The sequence below is a fragment of the Cupressus sempervirens genome, chromosome 5, assembly GCF_028749045.1.
Source record: "Cupressus sempervirens isolate cs-2001-9-10 chromosome 5, ASM2874904v1, whole genome shotgun sequence".
Classification (NCBI taxonomy): domain Eukaryota; kingdom Viridiplantae; phylum Streptophyta; class Pinopsida; order Cupressales; family Cupressaceae; genus Cupressus; species Cupressus sempervirens.
Window position 1 is genome coordinate 300,277,535 of NC_143122.1, and position 27,644 is coordinate 300,305,178.

The following is a 27,644-nucleotide window of genomic DNA, read 5'->3' on the forward strand; positions in this document are numbered from 1 at the left end:
GCTTGCAATATCGGGTGATACCAACATATAGACAAGGGTGGTCAGGTATATGGGTGAATGGGCATGTCTCCAAGTGGAGACATGATCATTCATCGATATAATCGATTGGTGGTTAGATTACACCCAATGTTTAGTTATAACAAAACTAATTGTTCCAAAGACTTAACAAAGCCCAATGCAATTGGTAAGGATAAGAATGGAATGCGATCATTATTGAGATCAATCTCGGATATAAACAAAACATATATATGCACAATCAGTTCTAAATATAGTGATCATCATGAATAATGCAAATTATATTCATGGATATATAGATATCAATATTCAAATCGTACACACACACACACACGCACACACACACACACACACACACACGAATATATTCTCATTCGATCAGAGATATTGTCTGGACCGAAGCTACATGTTTTAACACTCCCTCTTAGCTAGGCAAGACAAAGTGCATATGAATTCTTCTTGTTATAAGAAGTAATATCCCCTAGATATTTTAAGAAAATCAAGTCTCGTGATAATCGTTCAATTTTGTGTGTACACAAATATCAAGTCTCATGACATCCTCCATAAAAGATAATGGCATATCTATAGATATTAAGTCACATAATATCCACCATGAGTTTAAACATATTGATCTTCAATAGAATTCAAGTCACATGATGTCCATCAACATGCTCTTTTAACTATTATGATTTTCAAGAATATCACGTCACATGTTATTCATCATAATAGTAATCTAATAATTTAAAGTCATCACCTTATATTATTAGAGTCAACGTTTCAATATAAAAGATTGTCTTATTTTAATACTGAACATAGGGTAGGCCCATGAGTCATAGAGTCACACATATGACAAAAGAGTTTACACTTTAAACATCTTTATTAAATAAAACAAAATTTCAAAGTTATGAGACTCAATCTCATTAACTTACATTTCAACCAAGCCAAGTTTCTTTCTAAAATGATCAACCTTCACTTTAGGAAGTGCCTTGGTAAGAATGTGATGTAGGAGCATCCAGAGGTATAAGGGCAATCCTGTGTCACCCAAAAAAAATGTACTTAGACTTAGTTTCTGTTTCATGTGTTTTTATTTTTGGATACCCATTTAGGCCAAATAAAGGTTCCAACTCTCACAGTTCCACTATCAGTGTGCTAGAAAATCTCGAAAAAATAGGAGCATGTAATTGGGCCGTCATTTTGGTGAACTAGGTGTGAATTGGCCAGATGAATGTAATTGTAATTTAGAGCATTCCAGAAAAAGAATTAGGTCAAAAGACCCCACGGTTTGAAAGTTATTGCAGTTTTTCGGGTTTTGGAGACCTCCTAAGAATGCTTCAAAGTCAGGTTAGGGGCATTAAATGACCTCGAAAAGGCCCAAAAAATGGGGGACGAGCGAAGCTGGTCCATAGGGCTATAGAGCGCTTCGAAAGCTTTCCGAAAATGTAAACGGTTCGTCAATCGGAGCGACGGTTCAAAAGTTATGCCTCCCGGAAGTTCGGTTACCGTTTCTGGATTCTTCTAGATTTGCGGCGACCTCTACCACAGCTTCCGAAACCTTCTATTTGGTCGGTGGATGCCTACTAGCACTTTCTAGAATGTACTCGTAGTCCTTAACCCTTCGGGGTCTATTTAAGGAGATTTCTGGCATTGTAAAAGGCAGTTCGGAGTGGAGTTTGAGAGGAGGTACTGAAAGGAGAAATTATCTCCAGATTTATGCTATTGTAAGCCCTTAGGGCATGTTTTGAAGTTTATTTTCTCTGTACTGTTTGTATTAGCTTATTTTCTCAGTTAATACAATTTCCCTTTTCTGTTGTGTCCATTCTGTTCCTGAGTTGTGTCCCCATCAGAATGTGAGCTGTTTGATCACCTGTATTGATATATTCCAACTGAATAACTCTTCTTTCCACTATGTGTCTTACATAGTGGTAATGAATTTCTATATGCTTAGATCTATCATGAATTAGCGGATTCAAAGATAACTTGATACAACTTTGGTTATCACAGTGAATAGTGGTAGGTTTCACAGGCTCACCACATAAGTTAGAAAGCAACTTCCAAAGCCATACTGCTTCTCTAGCTCCTATTGCTGCTGCAATATACTCTGCCTCAGTAAAACTTTGAGCAACTGAAGCTTGCTTTCTGCAGATCCAAAAAATCATAGCTGATCCTAAACTAAAACATCTTGATGTGCTTTTTCAGTCTTTCACTCTTTTGGCTCAATCAGAATCAATATATCCATGTAACTCCTAGCTGAAATTCTCATATTTATTTTCATACCCAATAGTACCTTGGAGATACCTTAATATATGTTTCAAAGCAACAAGATGAATCTCACGAGGTTCACACATGAATTGACTCAATGCATTTGCAACATAGCAGATTTTAGTTCGAGTATTTACAAGATACATCAGGGACCCAATTATCTGTTTGTATAAAGTAGGATCAACTAGTCTACATTAATTGATTTTGATGCTTGCAATATCGGACGGTACCAACATATATACAAGGGTGGTCGGGTATATGGGTGAATGGGCATGTCTCCAAGTGGAGACATGATCATTCACCGATATAATCGATCTGTGGTTTGATTACACCCGATGTTTAGTAATAACAAAACTAATTGTTTCAAATACTTAACAAAGCCCAATGTAATCGATAATGATCAAAATGGAATGTGATCATTACAAAGATCAATCTTGGATATAAACAAAATATATATATGCACAAGGTTGTGAATACAATGATCATCATGAATAATGCAGATTATATCCGTGCATATATGCATATCAATATTCAAATCATATTGATATACACACACGCGCGTGTGCGCACATGCACACACACACACACACACACACACACACACACACACACACACACACACACACACACACACACACACATACATGAATATATTCTCATATGATCAAAAATATTGTCTGAACCAAAGCTACATGTTTTAACACTCCCTCTTAGCTAGGGAAGACAAAGTGCATATGAATCTTTCTCATTATAAGAAGTAATATACCCTAGATATTTTAAGAAAATCAAGTCTCGTGATAATCTTTCAATTTTGTGTGTACACAAATATCAAGTCTCATGACATCCTCCATAAAAGACAATGGCATATCCATAGATATTAAGTCACATAATATCCACCATGAGTTTAAACATATTGATCTTCAATAGAAATCAAGTCACATGATGTCCATCAACATGGACTTTTAACTATTATGATTTTCAAGAATATCAAGTCACATGTTATTCATCATAATAGTAATCTAATAATTTGAAGTCATCACCTTATATTATTAGAGTTAACATTTCAATATAAAAGATTGTCTCCTTTTAATACTGAACATAGGGTAGGCCCATGAGTCATAGAGTCACACATATGACAAAAGAGTTTACACTTTAAAATCTTTATTAAATAAAACAAATTTACAAAGTTATGAGACTCAATCTCATTAACTTACATTTCAACCAAGCCAAGTTTCTTTCTAAAATGATCAACCTTCACTTTAGGAATTGCCTTGGTAAGAATGCGAGTTGTTTGATCACCTGTATTGATATATTCCAACTAAATAGCTCTTCTTTCCACTATGTATCTTACATAGTGGTAAGGAATTTCTATATGCTTGGATCTATCATGAAATACCGGATTCAAAGATAACTTGATACAACTTTGGTTATCACAGTGAATAGTGGTAGGTTTCATAGGCTCACGAAACAAGTTAAAAATAAACTTCCAAAGCGACACTACTTCTCTAGCTCCCATTGCTGCTGCAATATACTCTACCTCGGTAGAACTTTGAGCAACCGAAGCTTGCGTTCTGCAGATCCAAGAAATCATAGCTGATCCTAAACTAAAACAACATCTTGATGTGCTTTTTCAGTCTGTCACACTTCTGGCCCAATTAGAATTAGTATATCCATGTAACTCCTAGCTAGAATTCTCATTTTTAAGTTCATACCCAATAGTACCTTGGAGATACCTTAATATATGTTTTAAAGCAACAAGATGAATCTCATGAGTTCACACATGAACTGACTCAATGCACTCACAACATAGCAGATGTCAGGTCGAGTATTTACAAGATACATCAAGGACACAATTATCTATTTGTATAAAGTAGGATCAACTTCTGGATTCAACACTTGCTTCTTTTAGTTTGTGTAAGTTGGTTTCCATAAGTGTAGACATAGGTCGACAGTCCCACATTCCAAATCTTTTCAAAATATCAACAATATACTTCTTTTGATGTAGAAAGATATTCCCAGACTTCTGACGTACTTCCAATCCAAGAAAGTAATGAAGAATTCCTAAGTCCATTTCAAATTCAAAAGTTAATTCTTTCTTACCCTGATTAATGAGATTTTCTTCCCTTGTAATTAGAAGGTCATCAACATAAAGATTTGGATCAGCTACATTCTTGGTGAATCTGAGACTTAAAATGTATTTGTCAATCCTTTCATACCAGGCTTGGGGAGCCAGTTTGAGTCCATATAGAGCCCTCTTCAATTTACATACATAAGAGGCAACATCATGTGTCACAAACCCTTTAGGTTGTTGTAGGTATACTTCTTCCTCGATTTTTCCATTTAAAAAAGCAATTTTTACATCCTTTTGATGGATTTTCCAACCTTTGGTTGTTGAAATGGCTATTACAGCTCTAACAGAGGTGTACCTAACAACTGGTGCAAAAGTTTCTTTAAAGTCGATTCCTTCCTTTTGAGAAAACCCTCTATCCACAAAACAAGCTTTTTGTTTTTCAATGTTACCATCTGCAACATACTTACCTTTGAAGAGCCATTTTGAAGACACAATAGATTTTCCCTTAGGTCTAGGAACTATGTCCCAAACATCATTTTTTAGTATAGATTAATATTCTTCCACCATTGCATATTTCCAAGCTTGATGTTTTAGTGCTTTAGAAGTACTTGAAGGTTCAGGGTTTGGGCTCTCGCACATGAAAGCATTGTATGTCAATTTTCTAGGCCTCTTGCTTTCTCGGAAAGTACCTAAAGGTGCTACAAATCCATCTCCATCCTGTATAATTTTCCTTGCCTAAAGCGACCTTTTAGAATGATCAAGACTCTCTTCTTGAGTCTCGGGAAGAATCTCATTTTTATTTGAAGTCTCTTCTGGGTACTCCCTCTGAATCTCAGGAGCAGGAGCCTCTTCTTGGGATGCATCAAATGCATCTAGTTCATTAGAAGTTTTGGCTCTTCTAAAATCAATTTCTTCCTCAAAAATGACATCTCTGGTTAGTTCTATTTGTTTCTGTCCAGGTATGTAGACTATGTATCCTTATAATGTTTCACTAAAACCAATAAGGATACCTTTTCTTCCAAAAGGTTCTAACTTTGTCCTCTTCTCCTTAGGTACATAAACATACAGAGGACATCCAAATATCCATAAGTGACTGATGTCAGGTTTCTTTCCAGAAAATGCTTTTTTAGGGGTCTTATTGTCCAAAAATGAGTGAGGACATCTATTTTGAATATAGACTGTTGTGTTAGATGCTTCAGACCAGAAAGGCATACTCAAGTTTTAATAAAAAATCATAGCCCTAGTAGCTTCTACAATAGCTATGTTCTTCCTTTCAATAACTCAATTTTGTTGAGGATTGTAGGGGACTGTGAAATCCCTCTTAATTCTAGCAAGTTTACGGAACTCTTTAAATATTTCAGAAGTGTACTCTTTTCCATTATCTGTTCTTAGAACTTTAATTTTCTTCCCGGAGGAGTTCTCAGTGATTGTTTTGAATTCTTTAAACTTAGAGAGAATATCTTTAGATTCTTTGCACTTAAGGAAGTATATCCATGTCTTCCTTGAAAAATCATCAACAAATATCACATAGTACAAGAACTTTCCTATCGATGGTAAAGACATAGGTCCACATAGATCAGAGTGTACTAGTTCCAACACATCTTTAGTTTTGCTCAAACTATGAGGAAATGACCTTTTAGTGTTTTTCCATAGGGCACAACCTTTGCAGGTTCATTGTGAATATGGCTTAATTTGGGCATTCTAGTTACTAACTTCTCCATTGATGTTAGGGCACGAAAGTTGATATGACCTAATCTTCTAGGCCATATTTCATTTGAATTTGAGGTCTCATGTACAAGTGCAAGGTTTTTCTTAGTGCATAGCTCATGTAAAAGTCCTTGTCATACTCCTATTGTTAGAGCCTTCGTGACAGTTGAATTCTTAGGCCAAGCTAGTAGTTTACCTTCCATGAATGTAATTCTATAACCATCATTTTCTTGTGCAGATATAGATATTAAATTCCTTTTAATACCTGGAACATAAAGAACTCCAGAAAGTTGAATAAAACTTCTAGATTTCAATTTTATGGTGCAAGTCCCAATTCTTTTAACAAAATGTGCAAAATCATCACTAGTCGTAACTTCTTTATATGCTTCTATTTGCATGCTTTCTAGGTTATCCTGATATCCAGTAATGTGTCTTGAAGATCCGCTGTTAACTAACCATGTATTAGATTTGGTTGTAATCTGGCTAGACAATGTTGAATAGAAGGCATATTTCTCAGATTTGTGATCGTTTGATTTATTAGATTTTGCAAATGATGCTTGAGGTTTAGATCAATCAGGACAATTTATCGCATAATGTCCATATAGATCACATCTGAAACATTGAATTTTGGACAAGTCTTTCTTTTGTTTAGATTGTCATTTTCTATGAAAGTTTATTTTCCTTTTGTTGTTCTTCTTCTTTCCCTTCTTATGGGAGTTTTTGTTAAGAATTTGAATGTCTTCATCTAAGGTTTTGTGTTTCCCTTTAATCATTAATCTTGATTCTTCTTGAAGACAATCTGATCTTCAACAATCTAGTTTTGGGATTTTAGACCTAGTACTTATTCCTTGTACAAAAGATTCCTAGGAGTTTGGAAGTCCTCCTAATGCTATTAAGGATAATTCTTGATTGTCAATCTCATAACCAAGTGCAGATAATTGATCTTTGAAATCTATGATTCTCATGAAGAAGGCATTTATGGTTTCTCCTTTATTCATGCTAACATTATTCATTTTCCTTTTAAGAGCAAGTTTTTTGCCAGTATTATTGATTATGAATGCATTTTCAAGAACTCAAAACATACAATGTGTTGTATGTTTTTCCACAATAGGTACTTATTGGTCTCGAACACCATCCACAATTATCTTCATGGCCTTTGCATTATTCTCAATCCATACTGATTTCTCAGGATCATCTTTAGGTTCCTCTTTATCCTCTCTTACAAAAAATTCCAATTTGTTTTCTTCCAATAATATCATTATACGAAGTTTCCAGGATTCAAAGTTATCAACACTTGCTCGGTGATGTTCAAATCTCAATACATTTGTCATCTTGGTAGAGAGAATGGACTAAGAATTTAAAGTGAAAATTGATACCATGTAAAATTTAAAACAAATTTCTTTGCTAGTGTTGATGAATGTATGGATTTTTTGTTTCAAGTTCAATCTCTACTAATGAAGGACCTATTATGCTCCACAATATGTATATTGGCAATGCAAAGATATGATAAACGTTTCTTCAAACTTGATATTTGTATTACCTCAGATCTGCATGCATTAATTGATTTCAATGCTTGCAATATCGGGTGGTAACAACATATATACAAGGGTGGTTGGGTATATGGGTGAATCGGCATGTCTCCGAGTGGAGACATGATCATTCACCGATATACCCGATCGGTGGTTTGATTACACCTAATGTTTAGTTATAACAAAACTAATTGTTTCAAAGACTTAACAAAGCCCAATGCAGTCGATAATGATCATAATGGAATGCGATCATTACTAAGATTAATCTCAAATATAAACTCTGTGTATGTGTGCGTGTGCGTGTGCGTGTGCAGTCGATTTTGAATACAATGATTATCATGAATAATGCAAATTATATTCGTGCATATATGCATATCAATATTCAAATCTGACACACACACGCACACACGCACACACGCAGGCATGCACGCACACACACACGCACGCACGCACACACACAATATTCAAATCTCACACACACACAGACACAGACAGACACACAAATACACACACACACACACACACATACACAGACACACACACACACACACATGCACACATATAGACACACACGCATGCGCACACACACACACACACGCACGCATGCATGCACACACGCACACACACGCGCACGCACGCACACATGCACGCACGCACACACGCACACACCCAATAATCAAATCTCTCTCTCTCACACACACACACACACACCCGTACACACACGCACGCGCGCGCGCACACACACACCCCTACACACGGACGCACGCACGCACGCGCGCACACACACACACAGAATATTCAAATTTCACACACACACACACACACAGACACACAGACACACACACGCACACACAGAGAAACACGCACACATGCATGCACACACACGCACGCACGCATGCACACACGTATACACACGCACGTGCAGACACACTCACGGACGGACGCGCACGCGCGCACGCACGCACACGCACGCTCTCACACGCACACACACGCGCACACGTACGCACGCATACACCCACCCACACACACACACACACAGATACATATATGAATATAATCAAAGATATTGTCTGAACTGAAGCTATATGTTTGAACAAGAGGCATTGTTGTGTTTATGTTGATTCTTTGATTGAATTTTGGAATAGTCTTGACATTTAATTCTCTGCTAAGACTTCCTTTCTGTTTGTTATGTGGGATATTGGGCCTTGTTTTATTATTTGGCAATTATGGTTAGAAAGAAATCGTTACAATTTTCAAGATAATGAGATGTTAATGTCACAAGTGTGGGTGCAAGTTATTCATGTGATCCAAATTACTTCGATGGCTATGTGTGATCTTTTGTTGATTTGAATCTTGGTGATTTGCATATTGTTTAGAACTTTATTATTAGTGAAGATTCTAAAGATTCCATTAGGAGATGACAAGCTAAATATTGTCATACTAAAAAGAAGGCTTAAGGAAATAGTAAGTGTTCCTCCTTGCTTTAAGGAGTCCTTAAGATCAAGACCAATAGTTTTTTTAGAGGAATTCATGGCCATCTAGTTGGAGGAATTGGTAGGGATAGTATGGAAAATGTGATTTTATGTTTTCTTGTGTACAAGGGGCGAAAAACCAATAACTACATGGAGGACCTTGTTATTTTTCACTAAAAAAAGCATGTGCTCTTGGATGGAGTAATATTATTTGTGAATCTGATTATTAAGTCGTGGATATGTGTTAGAATCTGATAAGATTAATAACCTAGAAAACTAGTGCAAAGAGTAAATATCTAAACTATGAATGCAGATGATACAAAATCAAAATAGCATCATAGAGTTAGTCTCCAAGAGAGTAATGCAAATGCTGGAAGCAAAATAGCATTAAGAAGATGCAAAAACAAGCCAGGTAGCATGCTTATATAGGCTACGAAGAGGGAGGAGGTGGCAACACCAACCAATGAGGAGCAACCATTTATTGGACTAAAGATAGCAAAGTATCTTCCCAAGATAGCTAATGGATGCTCACATGTAGGAAGGTGACACCTCACAACCATTCACCTAATAAGACATGCTTTATTAACCTAAGCGAGATTATTAAAAGTGTAGGAAAAACCTATCAAAATAGGCAAAATAAAAAACTACACTAACACCCCCCCATAAGCGAAACTTAGGTGGATGTAGAAATGGGTGCCGGCAAGTCAAGCCTGATGAGGTACCAATGTACATAAAATTCCCCCAAAAGAGAGAGAAAAGAGACTTCCAAAAGAAAATTAGGACTCCAAGTGAGAGGAAGAGGCCCCCCCAAAAGATGAAGCATCCTGCACTTCCAGCAAAGCTTGCAAATTTTGTCTGGTTGATCCACTTACATCGAACAAGTTTTCCTCCCTTAGGAGAAGGGACAAGATCCCAAGTGTGGTTTCTCATCAAGGAACTATACACTTCCTGCATAGCTATATTCCACTCAGAAATACCAGAAGCCTCATGAAAGGACTGTGGATTTGAGACAGTAGCAATGAAGATATGTAGAGCATCTTGGAATTGTGAATGAGTCTGCTTGGTGTCTGATGGATCCCCAACCCAATCACCTGCAAACTGCAAGGTCTGTCTAGCCCAAAGTGGACCAGAAGATGGAGAATCTAGAAGAGAATCATCAACCTGTAAATGATGACTAGGAGAGGAAGGAGGTGAGTCCTCTGAATCACTCTCCACATCAGAAGTGGAGGTAGAAGACTGCTCAAGTGAATCTGACCCATTAGAAGATCTATCATGTATTCCAAGTGACTCCAATGTCAAAGTAGAAGGCAACCCTGTGACCATGCTCTGCTGGTTAAGCTGATGCAAGTAGTTGAAGTTAAGATGGCCAAACCGCTAATGCCATAATCTGCTCGCATCATTAGAGTGAGTGAGTGAAACAGTCAAAGGAGGATTAGGAACAAAGTGAGAAAACATATAGAGTCGTGATTGATGATCTGCTCTCCTAACTGCAATTGTAGAATCATTGTGCAACTCACATATCTCCACTGAATCAGGAGTGAACTCAACCCGCTTGCCTAAACTTGTGTGAGTGATCTGGTGTACCGATAGGAGATTAGTTGACAATGAGGGTACATAAGGAACATCATGGAATGTGCCATCCCCCACATCAACAGACCCTCTCCCACACACCTCAACAAGAGTGTTATCACCCATCAAAATAGAAGGCATAATACACGGCTCCAAGGATGTAAGTTCTTCCTTAGATGACGCCATGTGGTGTGAAGCACCCGAATTAAGAACCCAAGTGGATGGTGAAGAAGCAACTGCAAAAAGGGCCTTGCCCTTTCCTTTCACCTTGCTATTTTCTTTTTCTTTGTTAGACCCTTCATTAGAACTTTGTTTGATAGACTCAGGAACACTGATATTATTCTTCTCAAGAATGTATGTCAAGTGATCAAGTTGTTTCTGCAAACATTTATGTTCATCATGACCAGGTCTTTTACAATAGGCACATTTGACCTTTTCTTTCTTAGGCTTATCACCCTTGGAAGATGGTGTATCAATAGTTGCTTTTGAAGAAACCAGCATCTGATCCTTCCTCTCCTCGCTATTCTTTTGTTTCTTGTCCTTACTATTGTTGTTACTACTTTGTCCTTGTTGTTCTTTTGTGCCTTGGTTGGCAGCCAAGACATGTGACTTAGAGGACTTAGGAATGCCCATCTGGATTAGCTTGTCCTGTTCTCGAGTGAGATTGACAGCAAAATCATCTAAAGATGGCATGGTGAATTGAGTACCAAGTGCACCCTTAGTAGCATAGAAGGTAGAGACAAACACAGAATATTCTGAACTTAGCTTAGAGAGAATACTAAGAATCAGTTGTTCATCTTTTTTTTCAATTCCACATTGTTTTAACTGCAGCCTTAGTGATTTCAATTTGGTGAAGAAATATTGGATTGTGTTGAAATTGCCTGGACTCAAACTAATTAATTCATTTTCCAACATATGACCCCTCATTGAATCTTGTGTGCCAAATAGTGTTTCTAGCTTTGTCCATACTTCATTTGGTGTATCCAAAGACTCAATGTGAAATAGCAAGTCGGGAGAAACAGACAAACACAATGTTCCAAATGCCTCATCACATTTTTTAAAGAACTTAGGTTTATCTTCATCTTTACCAGGTTCAGTTTCAAGTCCCATAGTTATCCTATTTAATCCAGCTTTCCTTAAGTGTATTGTCATGCGTGATTTCCACTCAAAGTAATTGTATGGAGTTAGGATGGGCATATTTGTTTGATCCATGATGAAGAAATGCAGAGAAGAAATGCTAGAAAGAAGAGAACCCAGCCACGACAATGCCCTCCCCTCTTTACTCAATCAAAGAACCCCCCCAAAGAAATATGATTTGGCACTTTATTTTAGTGCATTTACAAGTACCACTAGAAATAAATACTTAGTGGTTTTGATTTCAATGCATTACAAACCCTCATGAAGAGCATATGCTAAAAGTGAAACTTGGGCACAATAATCAAGGAAACAAATAGCACCACTGCAATCTACTCGAAAAATCATGCACTTTCAAAAAAAGAATCGCCTCGATACGAGGTCGTATGAGAAAGTTATGATCCTCCGAAGTTTCCAAAACGAGAACTGTGCACAGTCACGGCTGTGAATCTGCAATTTCTGAAGAACTCATGCATGAAAATCAAAAAACAACTCCACTAGTGGATAGAGCACGAAAAAATAGCCATGTTCATAACAAGAATCATCAAAATCGGAGTCCGTATGAGCAAGAACGAGATATTTGAAAACTGCATTCAAATCTGCGACTGCCAACGGAGAGGGGTATGGCTGTAGCTTTGCATGCTCGATTCTGCAAAATATACAGCTTGCATGCAAAATCTAAAAGATACTCAGATAGTTTTTGAGGGCTGTGAACAAAACCCAGAAAACGTTTTTCTTTTTGATGTATAGAAAATGTTGCTGTAGTGTAAATTAGACTCCTTTAATAGTAAAAAACGGCTCGAAAAATCAAAACACGACCCCAACAATCAGAATATGACATACAAATGCTGCATCAGCTTCCTAAGTCCATCAATGGCATGCCGGAACCTGCAATACTAATTGAAAACTCCAAATATGCAAGTTGGTTGTCAGATTTGAGATTGGAACCCCAGAGAAAAACCGTTTTTGTCAAAACTTTTTTGATTCTCAGGATCATCCAAAGATGCAAGAGAAGAGCATACTTCGTTTTTCAAAAAACTACAATAAAGTTTATTAGCCCCCCCGAATCTCTCAAATCAGGAAACTAAAATCTACTCTTGCACATAGAAAAGCTCTGATACCATGTCAGAATCTGATAAAATTAATAACACAGAAAACTAGTGCAAAGAGTAAATATCTAAACTATGAATGCAGATGATACAAAATCAAAATAGCATCATAGAGTTAGTCTCCAAGAGAGTAATGCAAATGCTGGAAGCAAAATAGCATTAAGAGGATGCAAAAACGAGAGATGCAAATACAAGCGAGGTAGCATGCTTATATAGGCTAGGAAGAGGGAGGAGGTGGCAACACCAACCAATGAGGAGCAACCATCTATTGGACTAAAGATAGCAAAGTATCTTCCCAAGATAGCTAATGGATGCTCACATGTAAGAAGGTGACACCTCACAACCATTTACCTAATAAGACATGCTTTATTAACCTAAGTGAGATTATTAAAAGTGTAGGAAAAACCTATCAAAATAGGAAAAATAAAAAACTACACTAACAATATGGATAAACAGAAGGTGGATGTTGTGGAGTGGCAGTTGGCTTTGGCGTATAGATAGATTCTAAGTCTAAGGGTGGTATAGGAGCATTTAGGGTATAAGAGCAATGACCACAATAAAAGCAATAAAAATAAAAACTTATCTTGTTTTCAATAAGGGTTATTTTAGGCAGGGTTACTAGTTTTAGTAGGTTTTTTTATTTAACAAAGATTGTTCCAATTAGTTCCTTAGACGTTCATTTTGTATTTATAAGCATGTCAGTAAAGTTTCATGGCAAGATCAAATCTAGTTTTTGGCAAGATGGTACGAAAAATTTGAATTCATTTTTGAAGGCTTCGAAACGGGGGCCAATTTTGCTCGAGATATTGCTACATTGCCCAAGTTGTAGAGCGCTGCGATAGGTTTTTGAAAAGTGGTTATAATAGCCAATCAAGCACACTAATCACAAGATATGACCTCTAGAAGTTGTGATACTTTAGGAGGAAAAATAAGATCCCTTCAAGTACTCCAACGAGTGTTGAAAACCATATGGGGGCATATTCTCAGCACATTCTAATGTAAGAAAAATAATATAAAGGGGTTCAACCTTAAAAAAGGGATTATAATCTCTAAAACCTTCTAGGATAGTCAGAGGACTTATAAGGGTTGGTAGGACATTTATCATGGTGCATATGGTGGCTCTGGCTTGAAGATTATTGTAATTAAATTGTGCATGTGGCAATATTATGTTATTTTCAGAATATTGTGTTGTCAATTCATTGAAGATAATAGAAAGAAATTGTTCTTGTTCTTGAAATTTTCTATAAATTTTTATGTTATGTTGTGTGCACTTAGGTTAGTAAGTGGAGTACCCTTTAACAAAGGGAATCCTAGGAATTAGATTCCCTTTTTATGCCCCTTGGGAGTGGAATGAAGTAGTAAACTATTTAGTAATCAGGCCTCTAAGTAGTTGGATGGTTGGAACATTAGAAAGTGGGGTCACTTCCCTAGGAGTATGCTCAATATATATTTTGAGAATATTATTATGGATGACGTGATAGATTAGTTGTGACCCATTAGGGGTCACTCTTTTGTCATTGTTTATGGTTATGCTCTCTTTTTGGGCATGTTGTCGCTTTGCTTTATATTGTTATTTATGATTAATTAAATTTGTACCCCTCTTTTTTTGAAATGTTAGTGATAAAATTTGAAGTATGATTAGACAAGAGATAAAATTTTGTTATTGCAACAAATATAAAATTATTATGGGAAGAACCTTATGTTTTATAAATGAGAATGTCTTGGAATTAACAATGATGGTTTATTTATTCTGTTTCTAATTATATTCAACAACACCATTGGTAGTATTAATAGTAGTGAATTAAAATTGAATAAGACATTTTTTGACAAAAAGAGGGGTAAAAATTTATTAAGACAGAAAGGAATACAACAAGGAGAGCTCAACAAGGAGCTCGATCCTGAGCAACAAGATCATCAAATTCTTGCACCATCTCAAAGGACAGTTGCCTCCTATCCCTAATATTCCAACCCGGATAATGACTAGAAGCCCATTTGGCTAAACAATCAGCAGTTCTATTCCATTCACGAGGAATATACGTGAATCTAATGAACTGAAAAGAGGAAGAGAAGAAAAGAATCTGCTTAACAACAGTGGCCAGCTACCAACTAACATCCTCAAACTCTTGCGAAGAAAGCATGTTCACCACCACCTGTGAATCAGACTCACAGATAATTTTACTCCATCCCCGCAAGCAACACTGTTCCACAACATATCAAATAGCCTGAGCTTCCATGAGATTGTTAGTATAATCACCCTTATGAACTGAGAATAAAAATTTAACATCCCCAGAACTACAACGAGCCACTCCGCCAATACTAGCCGGACCAGGATTCCCACGGGAAGAACCATCAGTGTTAATTTTCAGAACTCCACAGGGAGGAGGAGTCCAGTGCCCATCCCAGTTAACCCGACCCTTCCTCTGATGGTGAAGCTGCCTGGACATAGAAGGAAACCTATGAGCTGCAGCCCCATCCTGCAGATGAAAATTGAGGCGATTACAGATAGCAAGATCAACCGGATCCATACCCCCATCAAGCTCACAGTCTACAAGAATAGTTTCCTAAAGAGAATGTGATATTTTCCACCAAAGATGCAAAAGACCAAGCCGAACATCTTGGATTATGCGACGATTCCTCTCCAACTAGATATGCCAAAGCATGAAAGATGGGCCAGCAATCCAAGTAGCATGGAGAGAAGAAGACTTGGAGGGAGCACTACCCAACCGGGCCCAGAACTCAGGCAAAGAGGAAGCATGCCGACAAGAGCAACTCCAAGCGCTCCACCAAAGGTGCCATATCTGAGTAGAATAGGAGCAATGGAAGAACAGATGGGAGACAAACTTCTCTCCATTACCACACAAAACACAATAAGAGGGGCCCTGAAATCCACGTTTACAAAGATTATCCCAGGTAAGACAACGGTTGTGAGCCACTAGCCACATGAAAAAATAGCACTTGGACCAAGAAACTTTATTCCAAACTTGCTTCCACCAAGGGACCTCAATATCCCCAAATAATTGTCTAGTTATCTCCTGATACCCAGCAGAGACATGATATTTACCAGACAAGGTACCGCCCCAAGGCAAAACATCTGGACCAAGCAAAGAAGAACACTCTCTAGAGGCCAGAATTTGAGAAAGCTCCTGACGATCCATGTCTGTACCTCCAGGAGGCCAATCAAAAGAATGCTTCCATCTGTAACCAACAATAGGTCCCAATTGATAAGGAGTCTTGTAATGAGGCACTTTATCCCATCCAGCGGCAAGAAAAGAGTCACAAAGAGGCTGAAGATGAGGGTATATGGATAAAATGGAAGGGAATCCATACCAAGCATCAGACCAAAACAAAGCCTGAGAACCTCCTTTACATATCCAGAACAGACCCCTCTTCACCAACATTGCACCTGTCTTCAAAGTATGCCAAACCATTGAGCCACGACCTTCAAGAGGAAGTGCAAAAACAAAGCAAGGATCAACACCATGAAAATATTTATGAGTGATCATACGAGCCCAAAGTTGATGTTGTCCAGAGCACCATCGCCAATAAAGTTTAGCAGCCAAAGCTTGACTACTCAATAGAGCAGATGGAAGACCAAGACCACCCTCCCTTTTTAGGCCTACAAACAGTTGCCCAATTAACCAAGCTCCATTTAGTACTACACAAATTACCACTCCAAAGGAATTGTTGAGAAAGAGCATCAAACTCCTTGAGAAAGTAAATAGGTGCAGCGTGAACCATGCTTCTATAAGTAGGAAGAGCTTGGATAACAGCTTGAAGAAGAGTCACCCGGGCAGCAGTAGAAAGCCATCTATGAGTCCAATGATTTACCTTATCCTGAAGCTTGGTAATCAAATTTTGCCAGAAGAGACGTTGCTGCCTGGAAACAGCAATAGGAATGCCAAGATAAGTCAAAGGAAGTGATCCTATCTGAAACCGTAGGATACCAACAATCCTGTGCTGAATAGAATCAGGAGTGTTAAAAAAGTAAATGGAAGATTTGTGCTCATTAACTTTCTGGCCTGAAGCTGCCAAATAAACGTCCAAAGCATGTCGAAAGGCTTCAGCTTCCTTGATCCTAGCAAGACCGACAAGAGCAGAATCATCAACAAATTGAAGATGGGAAAGAGAAGGTAAGCCATTACCCCACTGCCAGCCTTGAATAGAATTCTGGGACACCTGATGCTTAATGAATCTGCCCAAGCCTTCAGCCATGATGATGAATAGATATGGGGAGAGAGGGTCACCCTAGCGGAGGCCTCTAGAAGCACCAAATAGTGGAGAAGGTTGACCATTAATAAGAACAGAAAAAGAGGCAGAAGTAACACAACTCATAATCCAACTCACCCAGTCAGAGCTAAATCCAAAAGAAAGAAGAATACTCCTTAGGAAGCTCCATTTAACTCTATCGTAGGCCTTAGCCATATCCAGCTTAACAAACATGGCTCTCTCCCTTGAAGTAGTCATAGAGTGAATAGCCTCAGTAGCAATAACCACCCCATCCAAAATTTGTCTGCCAGCAACAAAACCACCTTGTTCTTCTTAGATAATAATGGGAAGCCACCTTTTCAGTCTCTCAGCAATCAACTTAGTAATAACTTTGTAAACCACATTACATAAGGCAATTGGTCTAAAAAACTCCAATTGATTAGCACCCTCTCTCTTAGGAATAAGAGTCAAGAATGTAGAGTTCAAAGCTCGAAGCATCTGCTTGCTAGCATAGGATTCTTTAACCACCTCCAACAAATCATGATTAATGATGTCCCAAAATTCCTGAAAGAATTCAACTGGAAAGCCATCAGGACTAGGAGCCTTCCCCTTAGGCATGCCAAAGACCACCTCCTCCAGCTCTTCCAAAGAGATAGGACGCATGAGATAATCATTCATTTCCTGAGTGATAAGGGAAGGAATACAAGACAAAATAAGATTTTCTTCATTATCAACAGGAGGAGAGTCCTCAGAGAAGAGGGTAGAGAAGTACCAAATAGCCTCCTGGAACAAAGCTGGCAAGGAATTCAGTTGGATACCTTGATAATTAACCAAAGAAGAGATAGTGCTATGATTTCGGCGAGATTGCACTGTTTTAAGGAAAAAGGCAGTGTTTCGATCGCCAACCTGGAGCCAATCAACTCTAGCCTTTTGCTTCCAAAAAATTTCCTCTCGAAGTTCCCATTCTTCTAGAGCTCTAGAAGCAAGGGATTCAGCCTTGCCAAGATCCTCTGAGAAACCTCGATCTCTAATCTCCCTTGTGATGACATCAAGATCTTCTTGAGCGAGCCTCTTCATAAAGTGAAGGTTCCCAAAGCATTCCCTATTCCATATCTTGAGCTGCCTTTCGAGATATTGAAGCCTTTTAGAAAATGAGAACATTGCAGTACCATATGCAAGAGCACCATCTTTCCACCAACAAAAAACAAAATCATGAAGAGAGGAGTCACGAAGCCACATCAACTAGAACTTAAAAGGAGGATGCTTCGGAACATAAGCCCCTATAGCGGAAAATTTGATTGGCCAATGATCTGAACCCCTCCAATCAAGGATTTCTGAAGAGATAGTAAGGGTGCCACTAACCCAGAAGCAAGAAACAAGAAATCTATCCAGACATTCTGAGATACCAGCAACACCAGTCCTGCGATTATTCCAGGTATAGAGACCATTAGAAGGCTTAACATCAGAGAGATGCAAAAGAGATATGTGTTGCCGAAGAAGAGCAGAAGAAGGCCCCAATCTAGCCAAACCACCATGCTTTTCCTCCAGACTTAAAACTGAATTGAAGTCCCCTGCTAACACCCAAGGATGATAAGGATGACAATTTCTAACATATTGAATATGTTCCCAAAGTTCCTCCTTTCCCACAAGATCAACAGGGGCATACACATTAGTAACCATGATTACCCCTCCTGAGTCTAGAGCAGAAGCTACCATAGAGAGAGCTGAGTGAGAAGACATCCAGCCAAGAGGAGAAATTTTTTGAGGATCCCAGAATATAGCTAAACCACCCGCACTGCCTGTTGCCACAACACACTGGCATTGGCCACGAGACCAAATACTATAGGCATGTTGGACCATAGACTCCACAGAGAGCTTAGTCTCTTGGATACAAAAAACATTAGGACTACGATCAACCACCAAGTTATGAATAGCCTTTTGTCTAGGGATGCTATTCAACCCCCTTACATTCCATGAGAGAATAATCATCATTGGGTAGAATTGGGAAAATGAGAATCCAAAGGTTTCACTGAACCAGACTCAATCAATATATCTCCTGTGAGTTTAATCTTCTCTTGGTCTGTTTTGCGCCCACTCCTTAGAGGGGGAGTAGAAGAAGCTCGCTTAAAGGGTCGAGACATCAACCCCAAGGGGAGAGGAGATCCCTTGCCCTTACCTGATGGTAGCACATCCTTAACCAAGTCAGCTAAAACAACATCATTATCCTCCAATACTGCAAGAGTCACCAGAGCCTCTGTCACAGGAGCTACAGGGACCTCACAGTTCCGATATACTACAACTTGGGATGCCGCACAAGCATCATTAGGAACAGATCTCTCATTTGGGCAAACTGGATCAGAAGAGATAGGAGGAGGAATACCCTCCTCTAGAACCATACTATCCAGCAGCTCAAAGCGGTTAAAACTTGAATCAGATAATCTTTCTTTCAAAGGCCTCTTTTGACCACGTCCCTTAGCTCGAGGGCGAACAGGGGTAAATCCATCCTTATCCTGCATTTGAGCCTTACCCTTACCTGTAGCATCATGCGGATTCATCCCCTTGGTAGTATTAGCCATTTGAGATTGTCCTTTCCCTGTAGTATCTGCCAAACCACCAGCATTGCTAGCTGTAGAACCATCCACTCTTTTGAAACTCGAGTTATGGGGGCACTGACACTGTAAATGACCATACTCATGACAAATCCGGCAACGGAAAGGGAGGGATTCATAATCTAACTGCTGCACCCAAGAAGAATCCCCCATACAAATTTCCAAAGAATTTGGTAATGGGTTATTCAAATTAATTTCAACACAAATTCTAGCATAACAAATAACCTTTTTATCGAGGGATTGATGTGCGATCGCAGCCGGCTTCCCCAACAAAGCAGCAATTTGTTGAAGGATGTCTTCACGCCAAAATTATAAGGGAAGACGAGGCAAGCGAACCCAAACTGGCACTGTTGAAGGGAGATCCTCAGCAGAATTAAAACCTGAATGCCAAGGTTTGACAAATAACCCCACATGGTTGTAGAAATAAGGGCCTCCTTCAAAAACACTATCTCGATCAAACATGCAAGAGAATACAACAAAAAAATAACTATTCCCTGCCAACATAATCTCCATATCGCCTTCCACCTGCCATGAGCGGCGGATCCATGCCTCAAGAGCGGATAGAGAAATCCGGATTCCAAGAAATTTGCATATCAAAGCATCCTTGGTCCAATAATCAATGTCCTCCATTACAGTCGTTGGAGGAATAACCAGAACAGGGCGATCAGGGCTATGCGGAAAACAACCATTAACTTTTTTCAGCTTGGAGCTCTCCCCTGAATAAAACGATTCAGATCGCATTGCATGCATAGTTGGAGAAGAACCATCTGTTCTCACCAATGGAGAAGCAATCCCAGGCCCTGCCATGCAAACAATAAAACCCCAATCCAAAATTGACTGCAGAAGATTTCCAAAAACACCGACCAAGTAAATAAACAAAGGTCTAAAAGCCCTCTATAGATTGTCGAGGAGCAGCCAAAAGGATAGATCAAAGAAAGGTCAACTGTGAAAGGGAAAATAAGTCCCAATCTTCCCTGAGGGACATAAACACTTGATGCAAGGGCATCCTAGGTATAAGAGAAATCTTGCAGCACCCAAAAATATTTCCTTTTTGTTTCTTGAATAAGGGATGTCTCAATGCAGAGTTGTTTATGGAGGGTTGCTACTTAGTAGGTCCTCTCAGTCTAGAGTTTTTTTTCGTAGGCTTGCTACTTAGTAAGTCAATCATACGAGCTCAGGATGTCCTAATTTTAGATGTGGATGTTAATTATTTTTATATTAGCCTACAAATTGAGGCTCAGTTCCATATATTGAGTATTTGTGGGTTTATTGTGGATTTTTGGTGTGCAATTTTGGTATAAAAACTTTAGACTCATCGTGGAAGACCTTAGAGGCCCTGAATGGGCTCCGAAATGGGGTCAACTAGAGGTTGCACAAGTTGAGCCCAATTGATCAGAAGCTGAGGATTCTGAAAAGTGGCTATAATAGCCAAGTAGATCAATGATTTGAAAGTTATGGCCTTGCAAAGTTGGGATATCAAACTTTCAAAAATAAGTGTCAAAGGTGTATCAGGCCGACTCTATATGTAATTTTAGAGTTAGTCGATATCGAGGGTTAGGGTTTGATGTTTAGAAACTTCCCAAATGGTGCAAGAAGTTCATTTAAGGAATGCTCGTACATTGTCTAGCACAACTCTGGGCGATAGTTCACAGCTTTGTGTTGCAGATTATTGTAATGAAGTTGTCCATGTGGGTTTGCATATTGTATTTCAAAATTCTGTAATTCTGCATTTGTGGCGATAATAAGAAGCCCATATTTTTTTCTCGCAAGTTTGTTGTTATTTCTTTGTTTATGTTATGTGTTTGTGGTATTAAGGGGAGCTCCCTTCAATTCTCAACCTAATTAAACAAGGAAAACATTAGGGTATTTTTTTACCTCCCTTCTTATGAGAGCTAAGATTCATATCAAGGTGAGGAGAGGATTTCTTACGGTGTTTTCCAGTATTTGGGATTCACCCTTCCGACCAATGAGACTGTCGCTCGTGAATCCATAATAAGCAAATTTGCCTCAAAGAAGCAGCAGAAGAGACATTGGCAGATCCAACAACAACAATTCCAGAAAGAGGGAACAATAGCAGCAGAACTGGCACTAGCAAGGGCCTCAACCCAAACAACCTCTATCATCGCAGGGGAAAGAGCAACCAAACCAGCCACCTCACTACCCACAAAAACACAAGTAACAACAATTAGAATAGGAACAGTGACATGACCAATAGGAGAAGTAGGCTCTGCAAAGGGGTAAGCTTGAGCAAGCTTCTTAGGAACGTTATAGTGATTAGAAGAAGCCCTCTTCCACCAAAAAGAAGCCTTATTAGTCTTTGGACTTTGAAAACCTCAATGAACTGCCAAATTCCTTGTATTTTAGCATTTTCTACATCTAAAGGGAATACCTTCATAATCTAGTGTTTCGATCCAACTGCCCCTATTAGGAAGCCCTACTTTAAATCTCTCAAGTTAGGGAGTCGAACCCAATGATTAAGTAGCAGGGGAGAAATTAGGATACCATGGTTTCACCATCAACGGGTGTTGATTCGACTAGGCGAAAGAAGGGCTACCAAGGATCATATTTTGATCCCTTGTTTCATCAAACCTAACAATGAAGAACCCCATGGCCATGGGGAAAAGGTGGATGAAACTAGATAACATTGGTTCCCATACTCTTGCAATCCAAGCATGTAACTCTGAAAGACTCAGTCAATGACCTTGAAAGCTACAAACCACATTATGATTAGAAAGGGTGTCAATCTCCTCTATAATATCTTGCACCACATCCTTCTCCAGCCTTAGAAATAAATGGGAACAAACATAACAGGGACCCTTACCCTTTGAGGGAATCAATGACCTAACTACAACTTTGGCAACATAAGAAGGCCCGCCTAAAGCCCCATCATTACCTTGAACAGATCTACATGTAACCATACACGCAGCAAAAGCCACCAAACCCTTATTTGCCTCATTAAGCATTGTCACAGTTGTTGATGAAGGCAGTAAGGAGGAAGTCTCAATCTCGCAGATACCCTTCAGGATGGGAGCATAAACTCCCTTGATAGTAGTTGAAAAAGAAAGGGAGGATGAAGCATTCCCACCGAAAGTAGCACCTGCCACGATAGCCAACAATAGAGATGTCGTGGCAAGAGCACTAACGTGTGTGACGATGACATGAGACATATTGTGGTAGCTTATAGTTATTGATAGTTACATACGATAAGACCTTTTTTAATGTTATTGATAATGAGAATATGAAAATTCCATGCAAAATTACTTCTTTACATGCTTTTAAATATAATTCAAAATTGAATCAATTTGAGATATGAGATATCAAGCATATTGGTAGGAAAACATTATCAACAATCAATGTACTAGTGTTTGCCAATAAATATGAATAAGTAATAATAAACATAATTGTCTAAGTAATCATCTTTACTCAAATAAAAAATCAACATAGGCATTGAAATTATGACAATTATTTTCTAGGCATATTATAATGAAACCAAACACAAATGTGGGAAACTCACACCTAACCTTCTACACTTTTTTGAAAAAATAGTCTACATTTTGTGTAATTTCTAACAATCCTTTCTTGAAGATGAGTTGTTACATTGCTTAAATGTGGATAGAGAAAATTGATGAACATATTGATTTTTTAACAAATTGAATGACTTGTATATTGCTACTCATCTTTCTATAAAAGATTTCAAGTCCTCTTTAGGTTGTTCTTTCTCATGCTAATCATACAACATAGACACTCTTTTGTTCTAGCATAATATTGATTTAGTGAAAGTCGCCTTTTGCTCATATAAATATAGGTTGCTCAAAAAGACATTAAACATATCTCTACAAGAGAACTATCCACCACTATTTCATCAACAAATTTAGGATTAGAGAAACAATTTAGATTATATAGGTAACTATTGTATGAACACCATATTTGATCCAACCCAAAACATAGGGTTTAAGGTATTGGAAAGTTTCAAAGTCATTGTCAATACAATTTGAACAATTAAAATTGGTTTGAAAGCATTAATCAAGATCAACTATAGTATTTACTATAAATATTATGATGTTAAACAATATCGATTTTTGTCAACAAACCAACCTTTTCAATAATGTGAGAACTCGAGAGTGCATTTAATTACAATATCCTTAATAACCACCACCTTTTTTTCATACATTAAGAGCATAGAGTTTTTAATTACCCTTTTCACCCGTTATATGAAGGTTGTTTTCAAGATGCAACTTCCAACAAGAAGACTCCTTGTGACCATCCTTCTACAATAATTACATGGGACATATTTCTTTTCATAAATTCTTTTTTATTTTTGGTGTTTGTTCCACCTAGATTTATGAGGAGGACACAAAACCATCTATTTTAAGATAATAAACATAACCACTTGTTTCATTTATATTTATCAATATTACCATAAATTCTTATATAATTTTATTGAAACCTCTTCATCAAATATTACTAAATTCTTTTGGAGCAAAAGGTCTATAGACCTGATAATTATATTAATTTAGAAGTGAAAGATAAAAGTTATAGAAGCAAAATGCATGCAGGTTGATAGATCTAAACAATTATATAAATTATATATAAAATTTGTGACACATTTTAATTGGAAGGCCCTAACATAAAGCACAATCAGATAATCGAATATTATTAGTATTAATATTAAAAGTAGTAATAATAATAAGATTAATTTAGCATCACTTAAATCAAAATGGAAAAATCTTGAATTTTAGAACTGCCTACATATGCTCTTGTTAATATATAATAGATTAGCAATCTAATTTTACTCTAGTATGCTTTTAAAATACTTTTGAGGGAGTAAGAGTTGTGTCTTCCATTGATTTTATAAAAATGTTTTTTTGATGTATACCCTAGAATTTTGAGAAAGTAGTGTCTTTTTTATTCATTTTAAAGATGTTTATCTCTGCATATTTTTTTATTAGAAATAATTAATGGTTACTATCTAATGAATTAGATATTCAAATTTGTTTTTCTTGCTAGGTACAAAAATAATCAACGCAGAAGAGTTTCTCGAGACAATAATCAAAGGTATTTTCAGTAAGAAATAAGATCTATGGACACTTATGTTGTATGTTTGTGCAAACTAGGTACATTTGATTACGAATAATAACAAAAAAAATAAAATATGTGCACTATTTTATATTACATATATCATAAAAATATGGAATTTGGTTAATTCTTAATTCGATGATATGAAAAAAATTACGGTGATGGATGTTGTTGGTGTAAGGCTTTATTTATCTTAGTGAGTATATTTTTAAGAATAATAAATGAAATGAAAATAATATTAAATGCTGAAATCAAGTTCAAATGATATATGTGATTTGTATATCAAGCAAATTAGTAGATTTGCTTGTGTTTGATGAATTGTAAATAAAAAATCGAATTTAGTTAAGAATAGGTTTATTATTCAATGATAATTAGTTAACAAAATATAATGATTATGCTATAATAATTTAATTGGTTTTGCGATGTTAGAGTGAACTAGCTACATTGAATTAATGATAAAAGTTAGTGAAAATTAGGATGGGAGAATTAAGTGTATTAGTTTCATGAATGTCTTGTTGTTAAGCTTTATGCTTATTATGGCTGTCTATAGGTGATGAGGAAGATTGGAATCAATTATTGATTAATGGATTGATTCTTGGCGGGGAACCAATCACAATAGATGAGCTTAATGGTGTTATTGAAAAGCGAATAGAGCGAACATTGATGCGAACTGTAAGATAAGATATTGTTGCAAAGTGATTTTAGAGCAAACTCTAATATTGTGTTTAATTTTTATTATAGTATGAGAATTATATATATTTTAAATAGTTTATAAATTTCTAACCAAACAATACATAAAAATTGAATATAACTTGTGTTGTTTCCATTGACAGCTAAGTGGGTCTTATCAGCAAAGGGTCCTTTGTGAATATTTGAAAGAGATAAACTCAAGGGCTGAGAAATTGATCCAAGAATTTCAAAAGAGACAACCTTCATAAAGACAATGGAAAATTTGTATGTATAATCAGTCGATATACATTTTGTTTATTTTTTTACTTATTTTTTTGAAAAGAAAATTGGCCCACAATGAATTGCTAGACTTGAAAATTCTTCAAAAATTATTAGTTTAATATTAATTGTCTAAAGATCTTAGAATTTAGGGAAGGAATAAGATAGGATGGACTTTTCAAACTTAAACTGAAATATTTATTAAGTTGCTATTAAAATAGGAAGATCATTTCAAATGACTTTCTTTTTTACATGATTAGGCAACTTATTGCTTCAAAAATAAATAGCAATAGAATAAAAAGAAGAAATAAAAGAATATTTTAGGATTTTTTTTAATTATCAAGATAACAAATAAATATTATTAATCTTATGTGTGAACTAGAGTTCAATATCAATTTTGCTTACAAAAAGTATGCATTATCTAAATAATATATTAAATAAAAGGTCTTCCTTGTATCTTCAACAATGAAAAAAATATTTGATGACACTAACAAATCAAAATTCTACAACATTAAAATATTAAGATGAAAATTTGAGTGGAGTGACATGACTTTTTATGGATAGAACTTTAAAAACATTTTGTTCAAAATGTGAAGACTTGTATGCTTTGAAAAAATAGAAGACTAACATTGCATAGAGAAGTTCAAAAAATGAGCGCTTGTATGTTCTCAAAAAGTAGAAGACTAACATTGCATAGAGAAGGTGGGGAGGTGTGGAAGACTTACATTGCATAGAGAGGGTGGGGAGGTAGTAATTAAGAATGAATGAATTGGAGGTTTTTGTGATTGATAGTATATAACAATTTTAACTTACATAAGCATTAATAATCGAGAAGTAAGAATTACAAGTATAATTTATCAATGAAGAATGGATAATGTTGCAAGGAGAAACTACATTAAATGTAGGAACTGGACAATTGAGCAATCTAAATGACTGGAAATGTTTTTAAAGTTTTGGTTTTCTTCCAGTGTTTGAATGGATTGATTTGATATTATTGTTATTTCCAATGACTTATTATCTCATTTTTAATATGGACTTTGTAGCTTGAAGATGTCATTATTGTTTTGGTAATCCTATTGTTTACATGGTGAGAAAGAAGATAGTCTTCGTCATTTTTAGATTATATATCATATTGTGTCAAAGAGATCAACTAGCAATGAAGGAATTAACTAGATGGGTATTGGTAAATATAAAGCTTCTATTTCAGCTTTATCTGATTTATTCGTATTTACTCAAAAAAACATTCTTAGCACATAGGTGCAAACAAATGGGGAGAGAGCACAAGAAGCCATAGAGGGCTTAGAAGACAAGAAATAGTGAGCATATCTAGATAATAATAATAATTGCATGATTTGATGAATGCACATGGAGATTTAAATAAGAGTAAAAAGAAAGTAGCATAGGAATGACAAGAACACAGATACATAGGAAATTTAAACAAAATGTGGAGGAATGTATGATGGGATAGAGGAAATAAGAGAAGATGAGGTGAAAAGAAAATAGAGAATGAGCAACTAAAGAGGGATAGTGTTGGGCACTTAATATGTTTGATAACTGCTCTAAATATATAGGAGGAATTTGAGATTAAAATGTGTAGGAGACATGAAGGAAGGGAGAATGGAATTGAAGAGAAGTAGTGTATTTGGTATGAGCACATAAGCAAAGCAAGAATAGGAATTGTAAATAAATAGAGAAAGGCCTAGTTGAATGTAATAGTTGAGTATTTGTTGCCATGGGTAAATAAAGTAGAACAAGCACACTCTTATTTGGCTAAGATGTAGATTTGAATTCATTTTTGTTCATTAGATTTGAATTATATATATATATATATATATATATATATATATATATATATATATATATATATATATATATATATATATATATATATATATATAAGTTTATTATTAATTTATCTACGAATTTGTTGAAGTGAGATT

The 27,644-nt window shown here is 36.7% G+C and overlaps 1 protein-coding gene across 4 annotated transcripts in view; it reads left to right on the forward strand.

Moving 5' to 3' along the window:
* Positions 1-25,940, forward strand: part of LOC149555771 (uncharacterized) — a 225,284-nt gene extending 199,344 nt beyond the window's left edge. For all 4 annotated transcript variants that reach the window (XM_089829926.1, XM_089829929.1, XM_089829927.1 and 1 more), the window contains 3 exons: positions 24,688-24,735; positions 25,307-25,428; positions 25,590-25,940. In XM_089829926.1, coding sequence (XP_089686052.1) covers positions 24,688-24,735; positions 25,307-25,428; positions 25,590-25,694 — 275 coding nt within the window. In that variant the 3' untranslated portion in view covers positions 25,695-25,940. The remainder of the gene's footprint in view (positions 1-24,687; positions 24,736-25,306; positions 25,429-25,589) is intronic.
* Positions 25,941-27,644: the final 1,704 nt, after the last annotated feature.